Source organism: Electrona antarctica, assembly GCF_951216825.1.
Source record: "Electrona antarctica genome assembly, chromosome: 3".
Taxonomy (NCBI): domain Eukaryota; kingdom Metazoa; phylum Chordata; class Actinopteri; order Myctophiformes; family Myctophidae; genus Electrona; species Electrona antarctica.
In genome coordinates, this window is record NC_136808.1 from 40994872 (window position 1) to 41021280 (window position 26409).

The 26409-nt window shown below is 44.5% G+C and overlaps 1 protein-coding gene across 3 annotated transcripts in view; it reads right to left on the reverse strand.

Moving 5' to 3' along the window:
• Positions 1-26409, reverse strand: part of kctd15b (potassium channel tetramerization domain containing 15b) — a gene marked incomplete at its 5' end in the record, with an annotated part of 39009 nt that overhangs the window by 6733 nt on the left and 5867 nt on the right. For all 3 annotated transcript variants that reach the window (XM_079496722.1, XM_079496723.1, XM_079496721.1), the window contains 2 exons: positions 9498-9803; positions 20842-20986. In XM_079496722.1, coding sequence (XP_079352848.1) covers positions 9498-9803; positions 20842-20986 — 451 coding nt within the window. The remainder of the gene's footprint in view (positions 1-9497; positions 9804-20841; positions 20987-26409) is intronic.

Here is a 26409-nt window from a genome sequence, read left to right on the forward strand (position 1 = left end):
AGCAGGAGCCAGGGACCCCATATAAAATTGTGTTGCAGATTCAACTTTTTAATAGATTTCATAGATAGCTTGCCCACTCTGTTTTGGTGCCTAGCTTTCCCTGGTGCCCAGTCTGCCCACCTTTCCCTAGTGCCCACTGTTTTGGTGCCTATACCTTTCCCTGGTGCCCACTCTGTTTTGGTGCCCACCTTTCCCTGGTGCCCAGTCTGCCCACCTTTCCCTAGTGCCCAGTCTGCCCACCTTTCCCTAGTGCCCACTCTATTTTGATGCCCACCTTTCCCTAGTGCCCACTCTGTTTTGGTGCCCACATATCCCTGGTGCCCACTCTGTTTTGGTGCCCACCTATCCCTGGTGCCCAGTCTGCCCACCGTTCCCTAGTGCCCACTCTGTTTTGATGCCCTCCCTAGTGCCTTCATAGATTTGTTTGACAGCACAATGTCAAGTTCAGTATTTTTAGACACGCACTTAGTCGCAGCATGAGGAATCGTTTGGGAACTTTAAATGTTACCCTCATAATAGGGATGCTAGGGTTTTAAAACATTGTCTTTGTTTTGCAGTACGATCTAGGACTGAAACCCTGGCTGCCTGCCTCTCCAAGACCCATGTACTGCTGAGAGGAAGAAGTTTGTGTTGGATTTTACAAAGGCTCTGGTTGAGGCAGATATTCCTCTTGAGGAAGACCCCAAGCTTTTTGGAACTATATGCTCATTGGAGACATTTGTATTTTAAAATTAAAACAAAGATCAAACAAAATTTAAATTATTTTGTTTGATCAAGTTTAAGTCAGATAAAGATATTGCAATTTAATTTCAAAAGCAACAGTTCTGTGTTTTCCTTTTGGTCTGCAATACAGTTTGTTTACAGTATAAAGACTTACTGACGCAGGTACATTACCTTTATTTATTTTAGTTCTTTAAATATAACTCAGACATACAATGTTATGGTTATGGTATGCCCATATTTGGGCATATCAGTTGGATGTCCTCAATATGACCTCACCTCAATGACTGAGACAACAGACCAATATTGGCCTAGTTTGTTTCAAATCTGAAATTGTTTGAGAAATTGTAGAAGATTTTGATTGCCCCAAATAAGGATGCCATGGTTAATATGGCGAAGCTAATGCACAAAAAATGTGTTCTGTTCCAGTTAAATATTCATAGGAGGTGAGTCCATTATGTTCCCTGTATTATTGCTACTGTATACAACTATACAGAAAGTTATGAATCATCTATTTAATGTACTCTATCATGACTTTTTGTGCACACTCATTTCCCCATATAGAGGCTAATCCTATACCCTTGTATTTTTGCTTTTCACTATGAATACAGGTGTGCCTTGAGATTTTGATTTGCCCACTGTTGTGCCTTGGGCAAAAATACTGTAATTTGAAAACCACTGCACCGAGCTACAATATAGAGCACACGGTACCTACCAGAGTATAAAATATAAAACAAGGCACGCGCTAGAGTGTGCTTTAGTCTAATTGTGTGGCAGGGCATGCTACAGTATACTCATCAAGCTACAGTAGCCTGCACAGAAAACAGGCCCCCTCCACAGCTGTTCCATGCCTTCCACATTCCACACAGGGATCACAAACAAGAGAAACACCCTGTGTGACAGTCTGTTCTGCTCTGATGATCCCTGTTCTCTCCTCTCTACCTGGCTGGGGATTGATGGACTTGCAATGTGACGTGTATCAGAGTGGCCGCGGCGTGCCGTGTTGTGTCCCCTGCCCTAGCAGCGATAAGGGACACGGAGGCCCCTTTTCTCTGAGTGCCTCCGCTGTCACTGTGATGAAGGACAGATCGGCTCTGGCCTGATCCGAGTGCTCCATCACATTGATGTATGGAGCAGCCTGGCCCCTGACTCCAGCTCTGGGAGGTGCGTGTACACACCTCTGTGGTTCTTTGGCTAAATGTTTTCCCTCTGTTAAGTGACTCTGCTCTGCGCTCTCTCTCTCTCTCGCTCACCCCATTGGCCCTACATCAGAGTACAGATGGTTTGAATCATTCACCAAATTCCCGTCATGACTTCATGGAGAATCACTTGCCAAGGTGGGGTTGTTGTTTACTCGTCTTCATGGTCCCTGAGATTTGAGCTAAGTCACACTAGGAGAAAGGCCACACTGTAGGTACAGGAGGAATAAACCACTATGGTATAATGCAATGCATTTTCCTCTGTGGTAGCCAAGCGACATATAACTGCCAAGTTTTTGCATTGTTATTTGTATTTCACGGTAGTGCCTCAAAGACAATACAATAATGTAGCATAGATCGTATAGTGCAGTTGAAGACATCGCTTGAAAGAGTGCCCTGAGAGTTCAGAGGGCCGTGATTTACACTGCAGTATTTATGTGTGAGTTCACATTCGAAGTTTTTGTCGCATTTGTGACCCATGTATGTTTTATTCAAGCTCTCCAGGCTGAAGGACCTCTCTGTTCCTCTGCTGCTGCTGTGCACGAAGTGATCAACAGAAACCAGCATGCCATTAAAAAAGCTGCTAAAATAAGTGCTTTTTTCAAAATGTTTATCCCACAATTTTGTAACCCATTTTTCACCGTGTGCCAATTACCTAAACTGTAATCTTGGACGCTACTCTCCCTCTGCCAACCTGGGGAGAGCCCCGAAATGAGCATGAGGAGGAGTGAGCAAGCCGCTTCTGTTCACCTGACAGGGGAGAGACTCCCCGGTAGGACGCAGCGCGAGGAAGGAACACGTTATTCCAACCAGTTCCTTTCCCTTTCATCAGGCGCCCTGGCTGACCAGGGGGAGACCAGGATTACTACATGTTTTTTGCGAGGATTCCTAAACTCACCTACCATAAGGTACCTAACTCCTAAACTCGTCTACCTTAGAGTACCTAACTCCTAAACTCACCTACCTCAGGGTACCTAACTCCTAAACTCACCTACCTCAGGGTACCTAACTCCTAAACTCACCTACCTTAGGGTACCTAACTCCTTAACTCACCTACCTTAGGGTACCTAACTCCTAAACTCACCTACCTTAGGGTACCTAACTCCTAAACTCACCTACCTCAGGGTACCTAACTCCTAAACTCACCTACCTCAGGGTACCTAACTCCTAAACTCATCTACCTTAGGGTACCTAACTCCTAAACTCACCTACCTTAGGGTACCTAACTCCTAAACTCATCTACCTTAAGGTACCTAACTCCTAAACTCACCTACCTTAGGGTACCTAACTCCTAAACTCACCTACCTCAGGGTACCTAACTCCTAAACTCATCTACCTTAGGGTACCTAACTCCTAAACTCACCTACCTTAGGGTACCTAACTCCTAAACTCACCTACCTTAGGGTACCTAACTCCTAAACTCATCTACCTTAAGGTACCTAACTCCTAAACTCACCTACCATAGGGTACCTAACTCCTAAACTCACCTACCTTAGGGTACCTAACTCCTAAACTCATCTACCTTAGGGTACCTAACTCCTAAACTCATCTACCTTAGGGTACCTAACTCCTAAACTCACCTACCTTAAGGTACCTAACTCCTAAACTCACCTACCTTAGGGTACCTAACTCCTAAACTCATCTACCTTAGGGTACCTAACTCCTAAACTCATCTACCTTAGGGTACCTAACTCCTAAACTCACCTACCTTAGGGTACCTAAGTCCTAAACTCACCTACCTTAGGGTACCTAACTCCTAAACTCATCTACCTTAGGGTACCTAACTCCTAAACTCACCTACCTTAGGGTACCTAACTCCTAAACTCACCTACCTTAAGGTACCTAACTCCTAAACTCACCTACCTTAGGGTACCTAACTCCTAAACTCACCTACCTTAGGGTACCTAACTCCTAAACTCACCTACCTTAGGGTACCTAACTCCTAAACTCATCTACCTTAGGGTACCTAACTCCTAAACTCATCTACCTTAGGGTACCTAACTCCTAAACTCACCTACCTTAAGGTACCTAACTCCTAAACTCACCTACCTTAGGGTACCTAACTCCTAAACTCACCTACCTCAGGGTACCTAACTCCTAAACGCATCTACCTTAGGGTACCTAACTCCTAAACTCACCTACCTTAGGGTACCTAACTCCTAAACTCATCTACCTTAGGGTACCTAACTCCTAAACTCATCTACCTTAGGGTACCTAACTCCTAAACACACCTACCTTAAGGTACCTAACTCCTAAACTCACCTACCTTAGGGTACCTAACTCCTAAACTCATCTACCTTAGGGTACCTAACTCCTAAACTCACCTACCATAGGGTACCTAACTCCTAAACTCACCTACCTTAGGGTACCTAACTCCTAAACTCATCTACCTTAGGGTACCTAACTCCTAAACTCACCTACCTTAGGGTACCTAACTCCTAAATTCACCTACCTTAAGGTACCTAACTCCTAAACTCACCTACCTTAGGGTACCTAACTCCTAAACTCACCTACCTTAGGGTACCTAACTCCTAAACTCACCTACCTTAGGGTACCTAACTCCTAAACTCACCTACCTCAGGGTACCTAACTCCTAAACTCACCTACCTCAGGGTACCTAACTCCTAAACTCACCTACCTTAGGGTACCTAACTCCTAAACTCACCTACCTTAGGGTACCTAACTCCTAAACTCACCTACCTCAGGGTACCTAACTCCTAAACTCACCTACCTCAGGGTACCTAACTCCTAAACTCACCTACCTTAGGGTACCTAACTCCTAAACTCACCTACCTTAGGGTACCTAACTCCTAAACTCACCTACCTCAGGGTACCTAACTCCACATAAGTGCCTTTCTTGTCAAGGCTGCATCCAAAATTCCAAATCAGGCCAAAAATACATTGTTCCTAATAGTGGTAGTGATCTCTCTTTTAATTGCTCCCCGTCTGTCCTTCTTCTCTCGCTCACACTGTTTTCCTCTCACTTTTTGTCCCTGTTGTTCTCCCGTGGGCAGGGTGTGGCTGTGTGTGTGTGTGTGTGTGTGTGTGTGTGTGTGTGTGTGTGTGTGTGTGCGTGCGTGCGTGCGTGCGTGCGTGCGTGCGTGCGTGCGTGCGTGCGTGCGTGCGTGTCCGTCCCACATTCCCTTGGGTCGGGGTCCCGGGACTGAAATAAGATCACAGGCTCATTGTCTGCTGGGGTAAGATGAGGATTATTTTCCTAACCTTCTCATACCTTCACGCAACAATGAGAGAGGACAGGATGAGTAATACAAGTTGTTTAGAAAAATCTCCACTTACACAGAAAAAAAAATACACCTCCATCTGCTCACCATGCCCTCCACCATATCCACCCGACGAGTCACGCCGCTGTGTGTGTGTGTGTGTGCATTCGTGCGTGCCACTTCATTTGTGTGCGTGTTTGTGGTTGCATGTTGTGTGTGTGTTCTGTGTCGTTGTGGGTACACAGTAAAAATGTTAACCACTGAACCACTTAAGGCCTTATACAGTACATACAGGCAATACTTTGCTGTACGACCAATAGTGAAAGAAGCCGATCTTCAAGCCCACCACAACGTGCTGTGATCCGACAAGTTAGGAGCTAGTATATCTACATTCGCGTTTTTTTTTTTTTGTGCTGAAATTCTTTTGAATGTTTTAGAGGATTGTTTTTTTAAATATCTTTGCCCATAATAACAAAATAGGGATGCCAGGTTGAGAAAGTGGTTAATCGAACTCTCCGATTTTTGCCGTGTACTAAATACGTTATGCTTACTGTACGTCCCTTGTGTGTGTACACACAGTTTGTATCTCTGTGCATTTGTGTAAAAAGAAAAAAGGTAAAAGAGCCAACACCTCTTTATGTGAGAATAGTCCACGCTGAGACAAAAGGCCTTCGCAGCTCTCTACAGCGTGTCCTTGTTTCTCTAACAGGGGCATGGCTAACAGGAAACCCTGAGGAGACTGCTACCCTTTCTGTTCTGTCACACACGTACGCACGCACGCACGCTCATTCACACGCACGCACGCACGCTCATTCACACGCACGCACGCACGCACACACACACACACACACACACACACACGATAAAAGGTTTTCAGTTCACCTTGTCTTCAGAGGACCATGCTCTAATGAACAACCAAAAAAAGCCTTCCCTCCGCAAGACGGTCAGTCGGACACGTGCACGCGCACCACTCACGTACACACACACACACACACACACACACACACACACACACACACACACACACACACACACACACACACACCACACACACACGCGCACACACGCACAGGCACCACAACCAGACTCGCTGGTAAACACAGTAGGAAAATGTTGTGTTAGTTGATGCGGCCAATTAATTATATTGCAAGTCATTTAAAAATCTATAAAAGAAGTATAAACCGGGTTTAGGCTGTTTGAGGAATTGTAAGTATGGTATTAAAAAATGCAATACATGTATTTCAATTGGCCCCGGGCGGTGTTACATTTGAGTCTTTTTTTCCTTATTTTTCTTTAAAAAAAAAAAAGGAACCGAGTCTTAAAAAGGAGTAAAGCGTGAATTATGCATATCATTTCCCCCCTACTTCTTCTTCTTCTTTTTCCTCCCCCATTTCTCGTGTTTCTTTTCGAAAACATGGCCTCAGTCCAAACGGTGCTTTTGTCCCGCCTCACCCTAGTCGGGCTCTGGATCCCTGGAGCTGGAGGTGGTCTCTCTCTCACATTGGCAGGAGGGGAGGTGGAGGTGTCAGTGCGAGGCTCGCCTGCCTGGGAGAGGACTAGCGCTCTGGGGGGTGTAGAGGGAGGGAGGGGGGGGGTGTTGGTTGGACTATGCATGGCTACGGGCGCTGCAGTGTGTTACAGCGTGTGTGCCTGTGGTGTGAGGCTGTTATGTGTTCTCCTACAGTTCTCCTGCCACCCCCACCCCCCCCTCTCCCACCCCAACCTCCATCGGTCTTAAGCCGGAACCACACCAAAGGGTCAAGACGGATGTTCCGCAAAAAAGGTGAACAGTGATGACCTACTGTACAGTATACTTTGAGCAAAACGAAAAAGGCTATTTCTAATGGCTAATTTAGACTTCATGGTGTGAGCGTGTTGCTCGCCCACAATAACTTATTTTCAGCTGAAATAATTACATTTTAATTATGCATAATTCAGCATGTATGCAGTGGAAAGCAATGTGGGGATGACATGCCCCATGCCATGGCTATAGGTTGGATTTGAATGGTCACAACACCAAGAGTACATGGTATGGTGCACCCACCTACCCACCAAACTCCCCTTCAGGCAGAACAGGAACAAGACACCAGTCATACTATGGCCTTTATCTCTGGAAGTTTCTTGACAAACTTGCCTGTGACCACATCAGAGCTGCTATTATCCGCTATAGCTTATAATAAGGGTAACGTTTCCCTCGTCTCCCTGGAAACACACAGGATGAATATGGCGCAGCAATTCATGCTGATTTTATAGGCAGCTTTTGAAGTGGGGCCTGTGGTGTGGCTAACCTTGACACAGACAGGGAGCAAAGCGGCAGAACCGCTGGTTAAAGAAGGATAGAGCAATTGGCTTGCAACCGAGGAAGTTGCTGGTTTGAGTCCGCGAAGCCGGGCTCTGCACAAGTCAATGAGATAAGCTAAATTCATCATCCATCATGCGAGGGTGTCGATGCGACACTTTGTTAGCTCGTTAGTTATTTTTGGCAAGCAATACCATCGTACTATGGACTATAAATTAGGCTTAAAACACCCTACCGTTCAAAGGCCCTTCCTTGTGGAAGCTATAGTGTATAACCCCTATAGTTACAGTGAAGCTGCCCAGTGGCCAAGATAAGACAGTGGTTGCCTTGGGAAGTTCCCAGGTGTGCAGTGTGCATTGTGCATGAATGTGAAGTAGGCGGTGCTAAACGACAAACTGCATACTCAGCAGACGTTTTCCTGGATAAATACAAGGTGTGGAAAAATGGCAACATGTGCCAACAGCCAAAGTCAAGTCAACTGACTCATCGTGGAGTTAGAATCCATGTCCCACGGCTGACCTTACAGATGAACAACATACAGTACAGTACAATATACCTCTCCTAATACTATAGCAGTGGCTCAGGGGTAGAGTGGCCGGTAGAGTGGCCAGATAGGAATTGCGAGGTTCCCAGTTCGATCCCCGGCTCCCCCAGAGTTACTTTTGGTGTTTGTTTGTAAATGAACGCCCTACTTGATCATACTACATCGTCACACAGAAGTATCAAAAGGAGTGTGCTACTTTTTAATTTAACTCCTGAAAAGTAACAGTTTTGGACATATGAGGTTTCCACCCGACAGAGATGATATGGTCTGTGCACTAATTGGCTGAGACACCAGGCAGCACTCAGTGTAACTTTCAACTATCCTTTACTGTAGCCTTATTACGAGCACCTTACCTCATGAACAGCTATTAAAGCAATTAGCAATTATTTATGCCACAGAACAGAAGGTACAGGCGTTTGGAGGAATGCCAACTAAATGACACCAGACCGGATCATCAAATCTTCTTTGACAAAACAAAGGCTTATGTAACCACTGCCACCAGTGTGCGATTGTAATTACAAGTGGCATGGGGTGAAAAAATCGTGGAGCGAAGGTGATATACTGAAAAACGTAGGTGCTTGTTTTAGAAGTAATCAGACCCATACAGCTGTCCTTCTCTTTGGGTTACCCATGTGTTTTCGTTTAGTTTTCTACCAGATTTTATGGCACTTGTTTCTTTAGACATGACAGTGAAGGCAGAGCCAGGAATCAAGCTATCATGAGGGGGTGGCATAGGTTTTTTTTTTAAATGGTAATTCTTAAGGGTGATTTATACTTAATTACACGCTGGTGTCATGCAGCTATAGGTATAAACCAGGCATTACACACATCCACTGCTCTGGTGATGTGCCAAACTGTCACAGATATCCCAACAATAAAGACGCCGTGCAATTCTTGTCTGATGTACCAGAATGTACTTTGACAATTCATATCTGATCCTCAATGGTTATGGGAATTTTATCAAGTATAAATATAGCTGGTGTAAATCCCATTGGGAATCTAAACGTGATTGTCTAAATACATTTCATGAGCGATCTTTCATTGTGAGGCATAGAGTTTTACATATTAAACCAGATAAAACAGATTATTACAGACTGTTTTAGAACTAATTAATCAGACCCATACAGCTGTCCGTCTCTTTGGGTTACCCCAATGAAGTTGGGAGATCAGTCGGTTGGAAGGTTTGAAAAACAGTTACTAATGCACCCAAGACACCGTCAGACGGCTACTATAGTGCTAAAAATAGCCTATGGCCTGACGTCCTTTTCTAGAACAAACCTGCTGCTATCTGACATTCGAAGCTTCCTATACAACATGCAACCAGATTTTCGGCAACAGGCGTTTTCCAACACTTACCGCCGCCGACGTTGGTGCAGTGGAAAGCTACCTTTATACATCTCTCCTCTTTTTCTTCCGTGAGCCATTACTATTTTGCCTATTGTTGTGTGAACTGTGAAGTGACCAGCATGGCAGCCATCATTCCACGAGGAGCCCACTGTTCCCCAGTAGCGTACCTGGACGGAGTTGAGCCTGCAGTAGCCGTTGAGGGGGAAGCGGATGACGTGCGTGGGGTCCTGGTTCCAGCCGGCGTTGACCGAGTTGCACATGACGTCTCCAGTCTCGGGGAAGATCTCCTCGATGAGGACCTTCTCTCCGCTGAGGGCGATCCTCTCGCCCAGGTCGGGTGAGACGCGCACCACCAGGCAGTCACAGGGCTGGGACAACCTTCGATTTTCGCCATCCTGCTTCCAGCGCTCCAGCTCTTTGATCATGGGCGCCAGCTGGTAATAACGCGCCTCCTCATACAGCAGGCGGAAATCCTGAGAATACAGGTAAAAGAGATAAGAAAGAGAGAGAGATGGGATCACTTGAGTGTAAAAGAACCAGGGAGTCATCGGAATTGTGTTGGCTAAAAGTCTAAAAGCCTGACTATAGCTACAAAATGGTTTGAACTTGCCAGGCTACTTCTTGGCCTTCCATCTAGAACCCATTTAGGGTGGGATGGCTCAGGGTATAAGACAGAGTACAGCAACTTGCAATAGGCCTAGTCTACAGGATACACTACTCCTCAGTGACCCATGTACCTGTCTAACTACATCAGAGGGAGCTCTACAGATCACGTTCAACCCAGATTTGGCACGAACACGGGTTTAAATTTGTTCTCCTGCTATATGCCACCAATGTGGAATGCTCTACCAACAGCCATAAAGAAGTGTGAATCCCTACTCTCTTTCAAAACCACTCTAAAAGAACACTTTTAGAGCTGCAATTTGGAACTGGCCAGGGGTGCACATAACTGGTGCGCCAGTGCGCATCCGTCGTCAAAATGCGTGCAGATCAAAGGCATGGAGGCACTTTTGCGTACCAAGAGCTGGGGCCGCTAGGGCGGGAATTTACTTCCTGAGAATCCTGATACAACATTCCGGTGCATACAGCCAGGCACTCTTGAAGAAGCAAGAGCTCTGGTGTCACGTACTACAAATCTATCTATCTACATCCTGTAAGTAGACTTAGAAATAAAAGTAGTGTTGACTAATCATTACATCTGAGAACCAGCCCAAAAAGGTTACCCCTGTGTGTGCGTATGTACCGCATGTATGTGGGTATCTGTCTGTCTGTCTGTCTGTCTGTCTGTCTGTCTGTCTGTCTGTCTGTCTGTCTGTCTGTCTGTCTGTCTGTCTGTCTGTCTGTCTGTCTGTCTGTAGTGTATATTAACTGAAGGATTAACTAATTGTAAACAAAAGCAACAGCTTATAACTTAAGTAAAATATAACCGTAGGCCTACCATAATTAGACTAAGGGTGGCCTAAGGCTAGTGCTAGTGGAAAGGTCATGGGGTCACTCAGATGGTTAGGGCTCATCCATCCGGGAGCATGAATGCACTCACGTTTCATGGGAAGCCAGCCTGCAGTTTGTGAGATATCTTGCTTGGCACTAAAGTGTTGGGCAGACCAACTGACTTCGCCATCCTTAGAGCGTCACCACTAGCAGAGCTAGCATGACCTAGCATGACCTTTGTTTGTCCTCTAGTTATGCAGAGTATCTCATGGAACTGAGCATGGTTCTCACACATGTTTGTGGGGTCTCATCCACGGGGCGTCTGTCTCAATAAGCCAAGCGGTGCCAACAACTGCTGTTGCAGTAGCTTTTGGCTGAGCCGGGCTAGCCTTTAGCATGTTTCAGCAAAGCTGACTCCAGCAAGGCCGTCAGCAAGGCTCCAGTGAAGTGGGATGGAGAGCATTCCTGTGTGCAGACAGAGTCTGCAGCAGATTGCCTGCCAACACACCCCCCCCCCCCACCCCCCACCCCCCTTCGGGCTGGGCCTTTGCTGGGGGCCATTTGCCCCTGCACTCTTCCCTCTAATTTCCCACAAGACCAGATGGCACCATCATTCAGCACTACCATAGAAAATACAGAGGAGGAAGAGTGGAAGGAGGTTCACTGTTTGAGGAGGCAGATAGGAGGTGATAGGAGAATGATATGGTGTGAGCACATGGGGACATGAGGACAATTCATGAGCCAAGGAGAATTTTAATGTATTCCTTGCGTGGAGGGGATTTTTATGGTAATGTGACTTGTGGCCTGATGTTAAGCTCCTATTACAACATAATTTAATTGGAGGAAAATGTCACTAAAATGTTGTAAATCCATCTTGTGAAGCAATTAGTAATTAATGAAGCTGTGTTTCTGATTAGTGTTTCGCAGTGACAAAGAAAGACAGCTTAATTCATTTCTTTGCTCATGGTTCTAGCTTTCATAGTTTATTCTTAAAATGACGTTTGTGTTCCTTGGCTCTCGGCTACAGTTTGTTTTATTGTATGCAATGGTAGGGGTGAAATACAGTTATCAGTCTGGTAACTTGATTTCCCCTTAATGCACTTCCCGCACTGAAGGCAAAGGCCACCTTTAGCGTGACATTGATGTGTTGCTATACCATAAGGCTAATGCCACCCATCTGATCAAGCTTTTCATAGCATACATTACAGATAAAAGATTAAGTTGGACATCTTGGCTTTCTTACCTTTAGTTTAACCCATGGCTACTGTGTTATACTGAGACTTTAAAAACTGCTTTTGGAGTGATATTTGTGTGTGTGGACTGCATCATCACTGTCTGTGGTGGGTGCTGGGAGCTAACAAGGATGGGGTGGTTGGGGACCCAGACCCTTTCTCTGGAGCCCTGACGTTGTGGCAGCGGGCGGCCCATTGACACTGATGCCTCTGTTCTGAAGAACAAGCCTGTAAAAGCTCACAATACGCCACCCCAACCTTTTAACCCCTCATGTATCACCCTTCATCTTAGAGTGAGCTCCAATATGACACCCCAAAACCTGTCTGAACTGAACTGAGGGCTGATGCAACACATCTTAAACTTGCAGTCTAATATTCAAGATGATAGAATATTAAAGGGGTGTACGCTGTGTGTGTGTGTGTGTGTGTTGTTGGGGGGGTCCTTTTCCCTCCTCTCTCTCCTCTCGTTCCCTCTCTCCTGGTCCTTTCTCGCTGTAGCTGACAAAACGCACAATGAGACGCTTGCCTTCGGGCGGCGCTCTGTATCAAAGTGTAGCTCCTCATCCTTCACAGGTCTGAAGCCATGGATGGATATGTTTTTAACTGGGGCCTGTCTGCAAGGCACCCGAGTCAATTTGGAGCTGTGTGGAAAACAACAGACTACTACTATTACTACTACTGCTACCACCACTACTACTATTACTACTACTGCTACCACCACTACTACTATTACTACCAGTAAGACGCCCTGAGGGCGAGAAGTGACGGCAGGCGGCTGGGTGAGCGCTGGCGCTTTGGCATGGGGGGTCAGATCAACATATGGAATCAATTCTGTACTGGCCATATATGGAGTGTGTCTTGAGTGTACAGGGTTTGATGAGGTCAGATCAACAAGAGTTGCTGGCCGGCTCCATATATGCAGATCTAGGTGTTGATCCAGTCTTCTCCATGTATGGTTATCCAGGGTTAGATGAGGTCAGTGCCGTGATCTTCATATATGGAGATGGCCAGATATGGTGGCGTGACGTGTCACGAGGTGTGATGTCATGAGGTGTGAGCATATATGGAGGCGTTGTAGAGGGACCTCAATATGTGTCTACAGAGCTCACCTCCAAAGCACTTTCACTTGTGACCATAGGGTGTGCCACTCGTGCGAAAAGTTTAGCCGTATGTCATAGGAATGCTATGTCCCCCTGCAGTTTCCTCAGGTCCTGACGACTGTCTGCAACCCACAACTTACATAGCCCTGGCTAGGCCACCGGGCCTGGTGGAGATATGAGTTCCACGGACCACACCTTTCTAGGTACTGCTGTTGTCCTGCTACTATTAATTCTACAATACTACTGCTAGTAGTAATGATACTGTTGGCAGCTCTATGAGACAATACACCCCGCCCACCCCCTCCCTCAATCCCCAGTCCAGTGTCTAGTCAGACTTGTTCGTTTCAAAATAATGACCCAACCTTATAGCCCACTAGCAAGGCCTACATCCCAGGGCCTGTTGGAGAGACAAAGCCAGGGGAAGCGGATACAAGTAAGACGGAGAACCCTTTAACTATGCCGTCCCGATTTTGGGTATAGTCCACTTCAATATAGGCAAACATTTAATTTCAATAGCGGAAATAGCTGATCTACAAGCACTCACATTGCACTGCAATACAAAAAAGAAATCCACATGACTGTCGTATCTGGGAACTGTGGTCACACACAATCCAGTGGTTTTCAGTTTTTCCATTCAATAACCGACACAATAAATTCCCATCCATTCCAAAAAGCATATCTAATACAGTGGACCTGTGACAAATAGAACCATTTAGCGTGGCGCAAACGTCAGAAAATAAAGCATTTGGGTATATAGAAGCTATTGAAAAAGAGCAGATCTACAAGCTCATAGCGCGCCACCGAGTGGCGCGCTACGAGCTTGTAGGTCTGCTATTTTTGAAAAATCGAAGAACGACTGACATAGAAACATAGCTTTTTCAGAAAACTGTCAGGATGTAGAAGACATTTTTAGAATCAAAATGGGTTAACACAGAAATGGCATAACACAAAACATCTCACAAACCTTACCCTCATGCTTCTGACTGCGCATTGCTTACACACTTGTGACTAATTGTAGTTTGAATAATGAGACGAAAGTCGGCGCGGTATTAAAATGGTGAATATTTCGATCCACTGATGCATGCTAAAAGAAAAAAAAATGTGCTCCTTTCTTTTTCTATTCTGCTCAGACTTTCACGTTGGTTTAGTAAAACACACAGCAGCACCGTGGCTGCCAGCAGCGCACCGCGGCCGGCCCTGGGGCGACGGGAAGCCTGATTGTGTTCAGATAAGGACATGCTCAATTCTGCCTCGCACTATTTGCATTTTTTTTTCTCTCCCCTCCTGCTTTTTCCGACTTCACGCAAATTGAAAGGTATGCAGATCAACGCTGGCTTTTTATTTGGTGTGTGGAGCGGGAGTTTGGTTTGTGTGTGTGTGTGTGTGTGTGTGTGTGTGTGTGTGTGTGTGTGTGTGTGTGTGTGTGTGTGTGTGTGTGTGTGCACGTGCGTGCTACTGTGCGTGTTCGTGGGGGGGTGGGGAGTAATGAGTTGAAACAATGAGGTCTGACGCGTTGTGTTGGGCCATGGTGCCTGATTGGACTGTCAAGACTTCACATGGAGGGAGTCGTGGGGTTGGGGAGGGATGGGTGAGAGAGAGCAACTCCCACAAATATAATCAAAACCGATTCAGGTTGTCATTTCCCCAAAAGAAAAGAACACAGAATAAAATCCTCAGTGTCTGAGAGGGTACAAATGGAACCACATGGACCCACAGAGTTCCAATTTGGTTCAAGTTGTACCCTCTCAGTGTTAAGGGATGGTGCGTGTTGTACTGCTGTTGGAGGTCTGGCTCTGGCCCAGACTTCACTGCACAAGCCCTCAGAGTTTGCCCTCTGGCTCCTAGCTATAGTGCGATCAGCCTCGCCTAGTTACCCTTAAACAGAATAATCATGAACATTTCCCACAGGAAAGGACATGCACATTACAGTAGAATACACAGTCAAATCATAGTAAAACCTTTAACTCTGAAATTGTAAAAATAGATATTACTGTGTAGAGCTGAAAGGTAAGTTGTTTTCCTTGGTAAGAATAATAAACATTTAAAACTGCAATCTGGAACTTATTTTAATGACTACAACACTATTTTAACCAATCTGTATAGTAGAGCATGTTAATAGCTGTGTTCCAAAAATAAACAAAACAGCCCTGCGATTTTACTCATATGGATGTGCAGAATCAACTGACTGTGAACAAATATATATATACTTCCATGAGCCAGGGGTAGCGGGAGTGATGTAGCGGGAGTGACGTGACTGACGTCAGGACTTGGGTACTCTATTTCAGTTTAGTTTTAATTCCTGCTAGCATTACATACATTCTAGTCTTGCGTGGCTTAACTGTTGTCTCCCACAATTTCCAAATGCTTCCGGCCATACAGTGTGGAGCACGGAAGCTCTTTTGATGAGGGAGAAAGCGGACCCCCCCCCCCCCCCCCCCCCCCTTCCGTTTCGTCTTTACAGTCGCGCAAATGCAGCTGCTTAGCAGAAATGGAAATAAAAAAATAAAAAAGATATTTTAAAATCTATTTTCGTGAACGGAAATGACGAACGGATGCCAACTTCCTGACTCCGATTTTGGGAGGTGTAGTTCCAGACTATATAGCTTTCAGAGATTGTGGAATAGTTGTCTGGCTACGCGGGACTACACTCAAGTAGGCTATAGACCCCTTTGGGACCCTCGCCGACAAAGTAGCCTATACCGTATAGAGTTTAAGTGGTGACTACAATCTGCAGTGTTGCCAAAGACAGTATTGAACCAGGGAGGGTCCATGTTGTGTGCTAGCTATAGGCCTTAGCACAGGAGCTCTTTCATTCACGCTGTAAAAACACGAGCCAGGTGTGCACTGCCACAGTGGGCTAATATGAGCTAACCAGCTCTAATGACCTAGATATACCACGGTGTGTGTGTGTGTGTGTGTGTGTGTGTGTGGGGGTGTGTGTGTGGGGGTGTGTGTGTGTGTGTGCGCGCGCATGTGTGGCCATGCATGTAGGCCTGTTTGTGTGTGTGTGTGTGTGTGTGTGTGCACGTGTGCATGTAGGCCTGTGTGTGTGTGTGCGTGCGTGTGTGTGCGTGCGTGCGTGCGTGCGTGCGTGTGTGCGTGCGTGCGTGCGTGCGTGCGTGCTTGCTTGCGTGCGTGCGTGCGAATATGCATGTGCCTGTGTGTGTGTCTTGTCCTGTGCATGGTAGGGTAGACCTGAGCATGACAGTGCCATGGTAGGGGGGTTTGTTTCCCCATTGGGACCGCCCATGCTAAAAATGGACGGCCTCGTTGGGAGACTGCGGCACTGTAGAAAGGTGCTTTGGACAAAAGCATCCATCAAGTGATGGCTATGAAGTTGTATCAAGTGGTATGAATGTGCGTGTGTGTGCGTGTGTGTGTGCGTGTGCACGCGCGCGCGCGTGTGTGTGTGTGTGTGTGTGTGTGTGTGTGTGTGTGTGTGTGTGTGTGTGTGTGTGTGTGTGTGCGCACGTGTGTGTGTGTGTGTGTGTGTGTGTGTGTGCACGCACGTGTGTGCATGTGTACAGAGCTGCGTACTGTTCAAAGATACACGGTAAACATCACCTGCGTAGCGTATGATTGGGTGCGTGCGTGTTATTTAACTTAATTAATGAGCTGCATCACCTTTCCGCCAGACTAATTACCACAACCACCCCAGTTGCTTTCTGTGTCTTCGGCAGCCAGAGCTCCAGCAGTGGATCTCTCCCAGCCAAGACCTCTGGTGCCAGAGAGAGCTGGCTGTGTTGGTTTCAGTGTGTGTGTGGGAGTCAGCCATCAGAGAGCGGGCAGAGCAAGGGGGTATACAGGCTATTTCACCTGTGTTCACCTCTATAGAAATAGGCTTCAGAGGGAAAAACAACAGCTCAGGGCATTGGCACACATCGCAGGGCCATGCTCCAGTTAGCCGCGCTTTCCTCCTCTCCTCTCCTCCTTCCCCTTCCTACCTCCAGTCTGTTTGTATCAAAAATGATTTCATATTTCATTCCCAAAATACCGTGATGGCTTGGTTATATTTACAGGTAACAGGTAATGGATGTGTGGAGTACAGTGCTGTGGAAGGTTAGGTTAATTTGGATGCCGATGCATGCATGTGTGTATTCCTGGCACGGTTTAAGGTCACCAAACGTTGTACAGCAGCTGTGAGAAGTATGTACTTAGTTTTGTGACCTGTGTACAAAATTGTGACCCAAAAGTATAGTTGCAAGGCATTCTCACAGGGTCACTCACACACAGGCAGGAGCTGAGATTAGGGAACATTGTGAACTCCAGGACACCGCGCCATGATCTCATGAAAAACAGAATATTAAACTATTAAACCTCTTCGTTGACCTCTCTTCGCCGGAAATCGGCTATTTTCACAGAATGATCGACTATTATAACTAGAATAGGAACGCCAAGTGGTTAAAATGTGTTAAAAGAAAATTCAGAACCAGAATGCACACAGGAGAATACAAGATGGTTTTGTACCAAACTGTACTGTATTTTGCTAAATGAAATAATATTTATATTTCTACAAATCATTGTGTTTTTTCTTTGGGAGGAATACATTGTTCTTCTGAAATTAATATTAACACTTGCTGTCTCCAGGCTTCTTTAAATGAATCAATTAAAAATGAGTTGAAGAGAGGGAGAAGAAAATGATTGTTTTGTGCTGAAGTTCACTGTTAAGCCTGCAACAAGACGTGTACAGTAACCCTCTGTTTTGGGAATCCAAAGACGGAAAAGGCTGATACAAATGGCCATAATGCCAAAGTATACTGAGGCTACATCCACACTAATATGTCACACTTGCACTATAGCTTCCATAGTTGTACTTGTACTTGTATAGGCTTGTCATTGGAAATGTTTAATCAGTCACGCTGTATCCTCACGTGATTCGTCACATCCCTATCACGTGACCCTTTTCCGGAAGAAAACAAACATCATCAGCCTTGACTGAGCCTTGACCAACCATGGTCATGATTGCGTCCGGGGTTTCATTCATTAACAGTTCTACTGCGTAACCCGCGTTCCCCGCTATTTAATCCAATATTCTACGCTGCCTAGATTGCCTTTGGAGCATACGCCGAAGTATTTGCAGCTTTGTTCGACGAAAATCCGGCGAAAAATAGTCTGATGGTTTGTTGTTGAAGAGAAAAACAGGCCGCCATTAAAATGCGAGACAAGAACCGCCTCCACAGCATGTTGTAAACAAACCCCTCGTTCACTTGCATTGAGCTCATTTTCCCAGAAGCCCTAGCAGCCCAGAGCATGGCTTGATTTCCGGTTTCGTCATCATAACGCGACTGCCTCGTCATTATTTTTAAACAGCGAATTAAACAACAAATAGCGGGTTTAGCGTTTTACGCAGGGAACGTTGGATTAAACAATTTAAGGCCCTGAAAGTGTTAATTTGGTTGACTCAATGCACACTACCTGTACAGCGACACATAAAGTCATTGTCGTGACCGTATCGTTTTGGAATCCTCACATGATCAGTCACAATAGACCTGTGCTCAAATTCCTAGAAGGAAACGTCCTTTCATTGGGTTTATTTGCTAAAGCTAATTAATTAGGTTGGCTACAAAGTTGGTTTTGTCTTTGCCACTTTTCTAGTATAGGTGTATCTGTGGGTATGTGTGCAATCTTGTGGTTTAGTCGGTTGTTTTATAGCGGTTTCACATCAGAATGGCGCCAGAGAAGTGTTGTTTTAGCTCTAATGTGTGTTCCTGGGAGCGACTGCAGCTCTGCCTGACAGTCGAGTGGGCGTGGAACAACAATAATATGTACGTCGTGGGGGATCTTATTGAGTATACTGGCAACAGTGTTGGGGAAATGTTTGCTGCTGGTCGTTCTTAACGGGGAAAATGTAAATTTTAAATGCTCCAAGCAGCCAACCAAGACTCTAAATGCTCTAAGCAACCAAGACTCTAATGCCTCCGGGCTGTGGAAAGACTTCACCCCTCAGTCAGGACTGCATGCAGCTCACCTCTTCAGAATCTACCTCACCCCCTATAGCACTCCTTATTTCCTTGTATCACATACCCGAGTACCACAGACAAAAAACAGTCTAAGTCCAAATTTCATTCTGACCCCTCCACGAAAAGGCCTCGTTGTCCTGACCCCTTATCCATGGAAATATGTTGGTCACTTGTTCACAAATGCTATGTACAGGCATATATTATTTAGACAGATTTATACAATTAGCTTGATCACTAATGTTAATTATGTTATTTAGATAACATGTTAAGTTGAGAGATGGATGCTAGGTTTGATGTTTGCCTGCTGCTACCCTAGTTTCCTTGCAGAACTTAATTGTGTTCTGTCCCTTCGTACAGTACATGACCATTTGCCATGTTGCTTGTTAACTAATGTTCATGTCACTTAATCTGATCTTACACTTTGAAAGTCATTCTCGATAAGAGTGTCTGCTAAATGCATAATTTGTCTTGCAAATATGGTATATACCACTTTTTATATACACAGTAGGGCAATGCAACTACCAATAAATACATATTCTCAATACTAATCTTCAGTAAAGCAATTACATTTTACATATACAGTAGGCATTTAGCTGATGCTCTTACAGAGATGGCAAACGTAGGATACATTTACTACAAAGGAACCATAACGGTATCCCTATACAGTATGTGTCATTTTGTACAACATCCATTTACAACCATGGCCACTTATTTTACATAAATCTAGATCATTTTGACCTAAATTGCTTTCTTTTTTTAGATCTCATATTACATTTGCTCCATATTAATTCAAGCATTTGATTCATAGTCATTTAAATCTATTGAAATGTAGTCAAATTCTTCCCAACCGTCTTTACTGTGATCAGGATTGTAATAGAAGAGCAAAACCAAGTACAGTATCATGCAGGTCAACGATTGGCTGAAAGTTTACAGCTGTGAATAGAATGTCCAATCAATGCCAGCCAGAGACACTTTGGCCAATCGGATGCAGCCGAGGAAACATTTGCTTTACACAGCCTAAACTGTATGCCTAAACTGAACGCCCAAACATGACTCATTGTGAGATTGTAGATCAGCTATTCTCAGCAAAGAGATTAGCTGTAGAAGAACAGACCCTTCGGGGACTGCTACAGTGTAGGTGAATATTAGTGGCTAGCTCCACGTAGGCAACTTACATCAACCTGGAACACCTGGGAGTTAATAACAAGCGAACATAGAAACTGCTTTTTGCATGTAAAATGGAAGAGATTTGGTATCAATGTGCAAATTCTTATGGGTTGTAGTAGAGTAATACACTGTTTAGTAAGGTAGATTTGGCAATCTATGAAAGCGTATACTGAATGCACACAATGTTTGTTAAAGCTGAGAAGTACAAATTTACAAGCATTACATTCAAAGATTTGTACAAATGTATACTTAGTTGTGAGCCACAAACAGCAGATCTACAAGGTGTGTGTGTCATATAGCACGACGTGTTGTCACTGCTGTGTGAGCTTGTAGGACGGCTATTTCCAGTGCACGACAGGATGAAAACCAGAGTATGAATTGCCCGTAACATTCAAAACCACGCACCTGAACAGTTGAAATAACAAATATTCTCATGTCCACTGAACATTTAGTGAAAAGCGCAATGTAACGAAACAATAGAAGACCACGCTACTACTACCGCTGGGCAGAGGAACTCTCCAAACACTTTCTTTTTCTTTTTTGGCTCAAACACTGAGAGCTGATAAAACACACACATACCCCACACACTGTAAAGTATGCTCTGGTGTGGAGTGGACATACCTTGAAGTCATCTGGAAGGAGCAGTTTACTTGTCCTGAGGAAGCTGAGAATGTAGCGAAATATCTCCCCGTCCCGATCTATGAAGTAGTGCTGCTTCAAGCTGTCCAGCACGATGGGCTCTGTGCCGTTGAACAGGCGACTTATTCTGTAAAAATTCAAACACACATAGATGCACGCGTGCGCGAACACACACACACACACACACACACACACACACACACACACACACACACACACACACACACACACACACACACACACACACACACACAATGGAATGAGCACCGTCAGCCAATGCATGAAACAATTACCATCCATTTAGTTTTCAATTTTATTAGCGTTAAGCTTGAAAATGTATTAGCCTCCCTGGTTGAAACAAGAGGCTTAAGGCACAGCTCCTCCATTCCAGACCTGTTTGAAGTCAGTGTCCCTTTTTCCAAAGATTACAACAGCATTATACACACACTCTCTGCTACATGTGTCTCTCCTTTTGATTACAACAGCATATACACACACTCTCTGCTACATGTGTCTCTCCTGTTGTGTACTTATAGAAATCAATGGAATATGTTCAGCTGAATGAGATAACTGACAGTGAGAGATGTGACATACTGTCTCTGTCGGGCAGAAACCTTGTATCTACATCTCCATGTGTCACAATGCGATGCCAGGTTGAATGTGGTTAAGTCTCTGTGGGTTTTATTGATATTTAAACATCAAAAACGTATTAACATGAGCTTGTGACTCAATAATAATTACATTGGATCTCTTTTTCTCTTTTTCTATTTTGTGAAAAGTAATGGTTTTGGACATGCAAGGTTTCCACCCAGACAGCGAATATATTATGTATTGATGTGATACGCTAATAAGATATGCTAACAAGACCTCCACAGAAAGATACACAGGTTCATTTTGTTACATTTTACACGCACTGGGTTATGAAGATAAATGAACACTGAGGATTGTATAAAGCCATATTTCTCATCGCTAGCCGATGAGAAATAGAGGCCGGCGCCATTAGAGCGACCGATATGCTCCGTGCAATAAGCCTTGTTTTGACCAGAAATGCCGCCTGGGACGGGGAATTAGAGATGAAAGCGACTGTAAAGCGTGGGTGCGTGCACGCGCAGACAGATGGCACAGCCCAGTAGCCATCCAAAGCTAATGTCAGTAGCCTTTCGACAAGATCGGATCAAAACATGTATACAACTGAATTAACGTAATTTACGTGTATTGGCGGTCGGCCAGACTAATCCATTAACGTAGATTACGCTTATTGGCGGGGGACTATCCATAAGAACAAACTTTATAGCCAAATTAAGATCTGCGCAAAAAGTGTTGGTACGCCTGTTACATTCCTTTAAAGATGCCCAGACCAAGAGCATGCTTATAGACTGGCGAAGAGTATCTCTTCTGATCCCTTACATGTTTTAAATGATGAATATCAACTGTTGCCCTCCGTGAGGTGGTTTAGTATAATTATTAGAAAAACAGACTAAAGAACTCTTTTGTATATCAGTCTGTCCTGCTTTTAAACCAAAATCGTTAAACCAGAGGATATGTTCTTGTTCCTGTCTGTTTCTGTGATTTGTGTCCTGTAATGTCTATCATTTTGTAATGTATTACATGCAAAACAAATTTCAGTGCAAGCTGACAATAAAGTTGTATGGTATGGTATGGTATGGTATGGTATGGTATGGTATGGTATGGTATGGTATGGTATGGTATGGTATGGTATCGTATCGTATATCGTATCGTATCGTATTGTATCTGCTAACTGTTCAGGAGAGGACAAAATGAGTTAATAGCACAGGCAGACTCTTCACATACTAGAGCATGTCTGAAATAAATGTCAGAGCTGAAATCGACATGTAAATATGAAATAAATGCTTAAACATGTAGCTAGGTTAGAGTCCACAGAAGTGAACCTTTCAAGACTGTTTTCTCAACTGGCTGTTTTCTGCAAGACATTACTCTTATACTCTATAAGTCATATCTCCAAAACTGGTGGGTCAAACTGAACAACCAATATGCCAATTTGAAGCTATGATTCTCTGCTTTCATATGCCGCGGTTTCGACTCCTGATCCCGATGGCCTTTACTGCATGTCACTCCCCCATCTCTCTCCCCCATTTCCTGTCAGCCTACTGTCTGTCCCTCTATAAAAAATATAAAGGTGAAAAGCCACAAAAAAAAAGATTTCAATGACTTAGCCACGGTCAGAAACGGTTACATTTTACTTCTACTGTTTGAATTATGTGTTGTGAATGTGAACCTTTAAAAGGATCTGCACACATATATTAAAACTTTGCTCCTCTACACACCGGCAATACTATTTCATGCCAAGCTACCAAGAATGACTGGAGTGGATACTGAGTTTGCTGTACATTTGTATTGATATTATTCTATGTATTGCATGTCCCTTTACACTGTATGTGAGGTCCTGTTATGCCAGCACCATGTGAGGTGCAAGTATACATATACTGTAGCCTTACAATGTGTCTGTAACATTGCCACCATGTACATTTATCATACAAATAAAGCGATTCTGATAGGCTGAATGTGCTACCGACCGCGTGTAGCCGTTCAACAATCACAATCATGGATACATGCTGTGGGGAGACCTGAAAACATTAGTGGAAATGCCACCACAGGAGAAAAGAACACGTTGGCCTTTTGAAATGTACACTTAATGTCAATGAACCATGTTAGAAAGAAAATAAATAAGTAGGAATACACAAGCGACACAGTTATATGACATGGAGCCATGGCATATGATTACATTGTGTGGTGAAAACTCAATTTCCACTTTTGCTCTTTGTGTGTGCGTGTGTGTGTGTGTGTGTGTGTGTGTGTGTGTGTGTGTGTGTGTGCGTGTGTGCGTGTGTGTGTGTGTGTGTGTGTGTGTGTGTGTGTGTGTGTGTGTGTGTGTGTGTGTGTGTGTGTGTGGGGCTTACTACCTGTCAATTAATCTGCATAATTATTTGATTTATTTTCGTAGGCATGCAGAGACAGAACCGAGAGCACCTGTCTGAAATGTCCAACTGGACCTACAGTAGACAAGTATTCTAGCGTGCCAAAATAAAGCTTATTTCACCCTCACAATAGCACAGCCAATGTTGGGACCCAGCGCATAAAAATAAAAATAATAAAATGATATATGAAGGTTCTATGGATTATTGCCAAGATGTTGGCGTAATAAAGACACCTGTTGCCTCACAGTGTCCAAGACTGTGTGCTGAGATTAAGGACTTGTGGTTATGAAGTTAGCTACAGGGGGCTCATCAAGGCAAAGACTGGAAATTGCTCCAATCTTTTAGCTTTCATCACAGCATGTCTGCACCCTGCCTCTAGATATGCACGGACAGATATTCATTTATCTCAACCTTGGGCTGTGTTGCTGCTGCTGTCTCTTACCTATACAGGATCCGTACCCTCCATGTAAAAAAAACAGTAGGACAGTATGTAAATATATTTTATAAGATATAGGCGTCACTGCCTTTAATATAGTATAATATGTCTCTGTGAAGAGTAGGAGTGACTTGTTACATGATATCTTGATCATACACATTGTCAAATGCAATGTGTTGATACGATAAACTTTACAAAGGTAAATTAATTTGATTGGTGTCATTAAGTCTATGGTTTATAGATGGCCTTATTTTTGCCCTTAGTTCTTACTCTAATTGTATGCAGGAGAGTACTCTGGAAAGCCTGCTCCTCGTGCTGTATGAATTATGCTAAACTAAAGATTTACCCAACAAAACTGTTGAAGGTAACCTGCTTAATGGCTTCACAGTACATTTATATCGTCTTCCTCAGAAACAGCTCTTGGCAGGGCACTGCATTACTTTTATTATCATCATTTGATGTAATCAGCTCTTTAATCACTCATAACAGCTTCCAGGTCGGCTGACAAGAGTCGCACGACAAAGAAAATCATGAGCCCTATTCATGCACGTGCACATACAGTACACACACGCATAGCTGCACTGGCGCACGCACTCACACATATACAAGCTGTCTTGACTCATTGTCAAATTCTATTACAGTGTAGGCCTACATGACTGAGGGAAGGGGATTGCATTGGGAATGCCAATGAAACAAAGAGCAGGACTGTTCTGAGATGCGTTGTACAAAAATGTCCAAAATGATTCTGTGCTTACTAAAGGCTTGTTTTTGGATGGAGTCGTACTCAAACCCAAACTTATAGGCTAGGAATTCTAAAACGATCTTGTTCAATTTGTCCAGTTTTCTTTCCTTGGGGTTGGCTGTATGAAAAAGTGGAGGAAAGATGTTTCTGCCTTTCTGCCCTCTCCCTTCCTTCCATCCTTTGTCGCTCTCTCTCTCCCTTTTCTCTCTCTCTCTCTCTATCCATCGTTCTCCTACTCCCTTTCTTTCTGGAAATCGATGCAAAATGCTTTATAAAAAACCAATACTCATCTCCCTGTTTTGCCCGAGGTCTTTCTTTCTCATATGGTCTTGCAATTCTTCCAGCTAGAATTTCACCATACCCCTGCAGGCTAAACTCTGTTTTTCATCTCCACTTTTTTAAAAAGCAATTAAAATGCTGCCTGTTTTTCTTTTTCTTTCTCTTCCACCCGTCTCTCTCTCTCTCTCTCTCTCTCTCTCTCTCTCTCTCTCTCTCTCTCTCTCTCTCTCTCTCTCTCTCTCTCTCTCCCTCTCTCTGTGTGTGTGTCTCTCTCTCCCTTGGTCTCAGTTTGTTCCTTTTAGTAAAAACCACTGATTGGTGGGAGGGTGGGGGGTTCAGCTCTAGCTCTTTATCTGTCCCTTTTAACAGGTAGAAGGGGCAGGGGACCGGGTACAAGAGATTCAAAGACGGAGATGGAGAGAGTGAAAGAAAGAAAGAAAAAAGAGGGGGAGTGGGAAGAGAGCAAAAGAAGATGGGGTGAAGTGAGAGAGAGAGAGAGAGAGAGAGAGAGAGAGAGAGAGAGAGCTGGGAGACATGGAGAGAATGGGAGACTGTGCACATGTACTGTATGCATGACAGAGAGAGAGAGAGAGAGAGAGAGAGAGAGAGAGGTGGTGGGTGTACGAGGCTGTCAAGGACAGAAGCTTCTCAGATCTCCCGTCCCGGTGGTGCCAAATGGAGGGAGGCATGCGGGTAGTGGTGGTGATGTGTGTAGGAACATCTCACAGACCAACACATGTCAGACTTCTTCTTCAGTACACCAGTTAGCTGGCTAGCTAACGAATCAGCCCCCGATATTCAAAGCTGGGGGTGTGGGAGGGTCAGGTGCATATCCAGCCGTTTCCATCACAAAACACAGAAAACTGTTTCTAATGAACCCAGTCTCTATAACAGACGCTAAACCTTCCCGCGCTGGACTTCTAACAGCTGTGCACTCGAAGACGGCAAGCAAGCAGCCAGGGGATTGCGCTTGGATATATATTCAAGCAGGGGATTGGGCTTGGATGTATATTCTTCCGACTATGTAAAGCCTTTGGTCTTTCTTTTTGTTTTGAGGCATTAAAAAGCTTTTGAAAGTCTTTAACCCATTCAAGCTCATAGCGCGGCACTCGGGCAGATCTACGGGCTTGTAAATC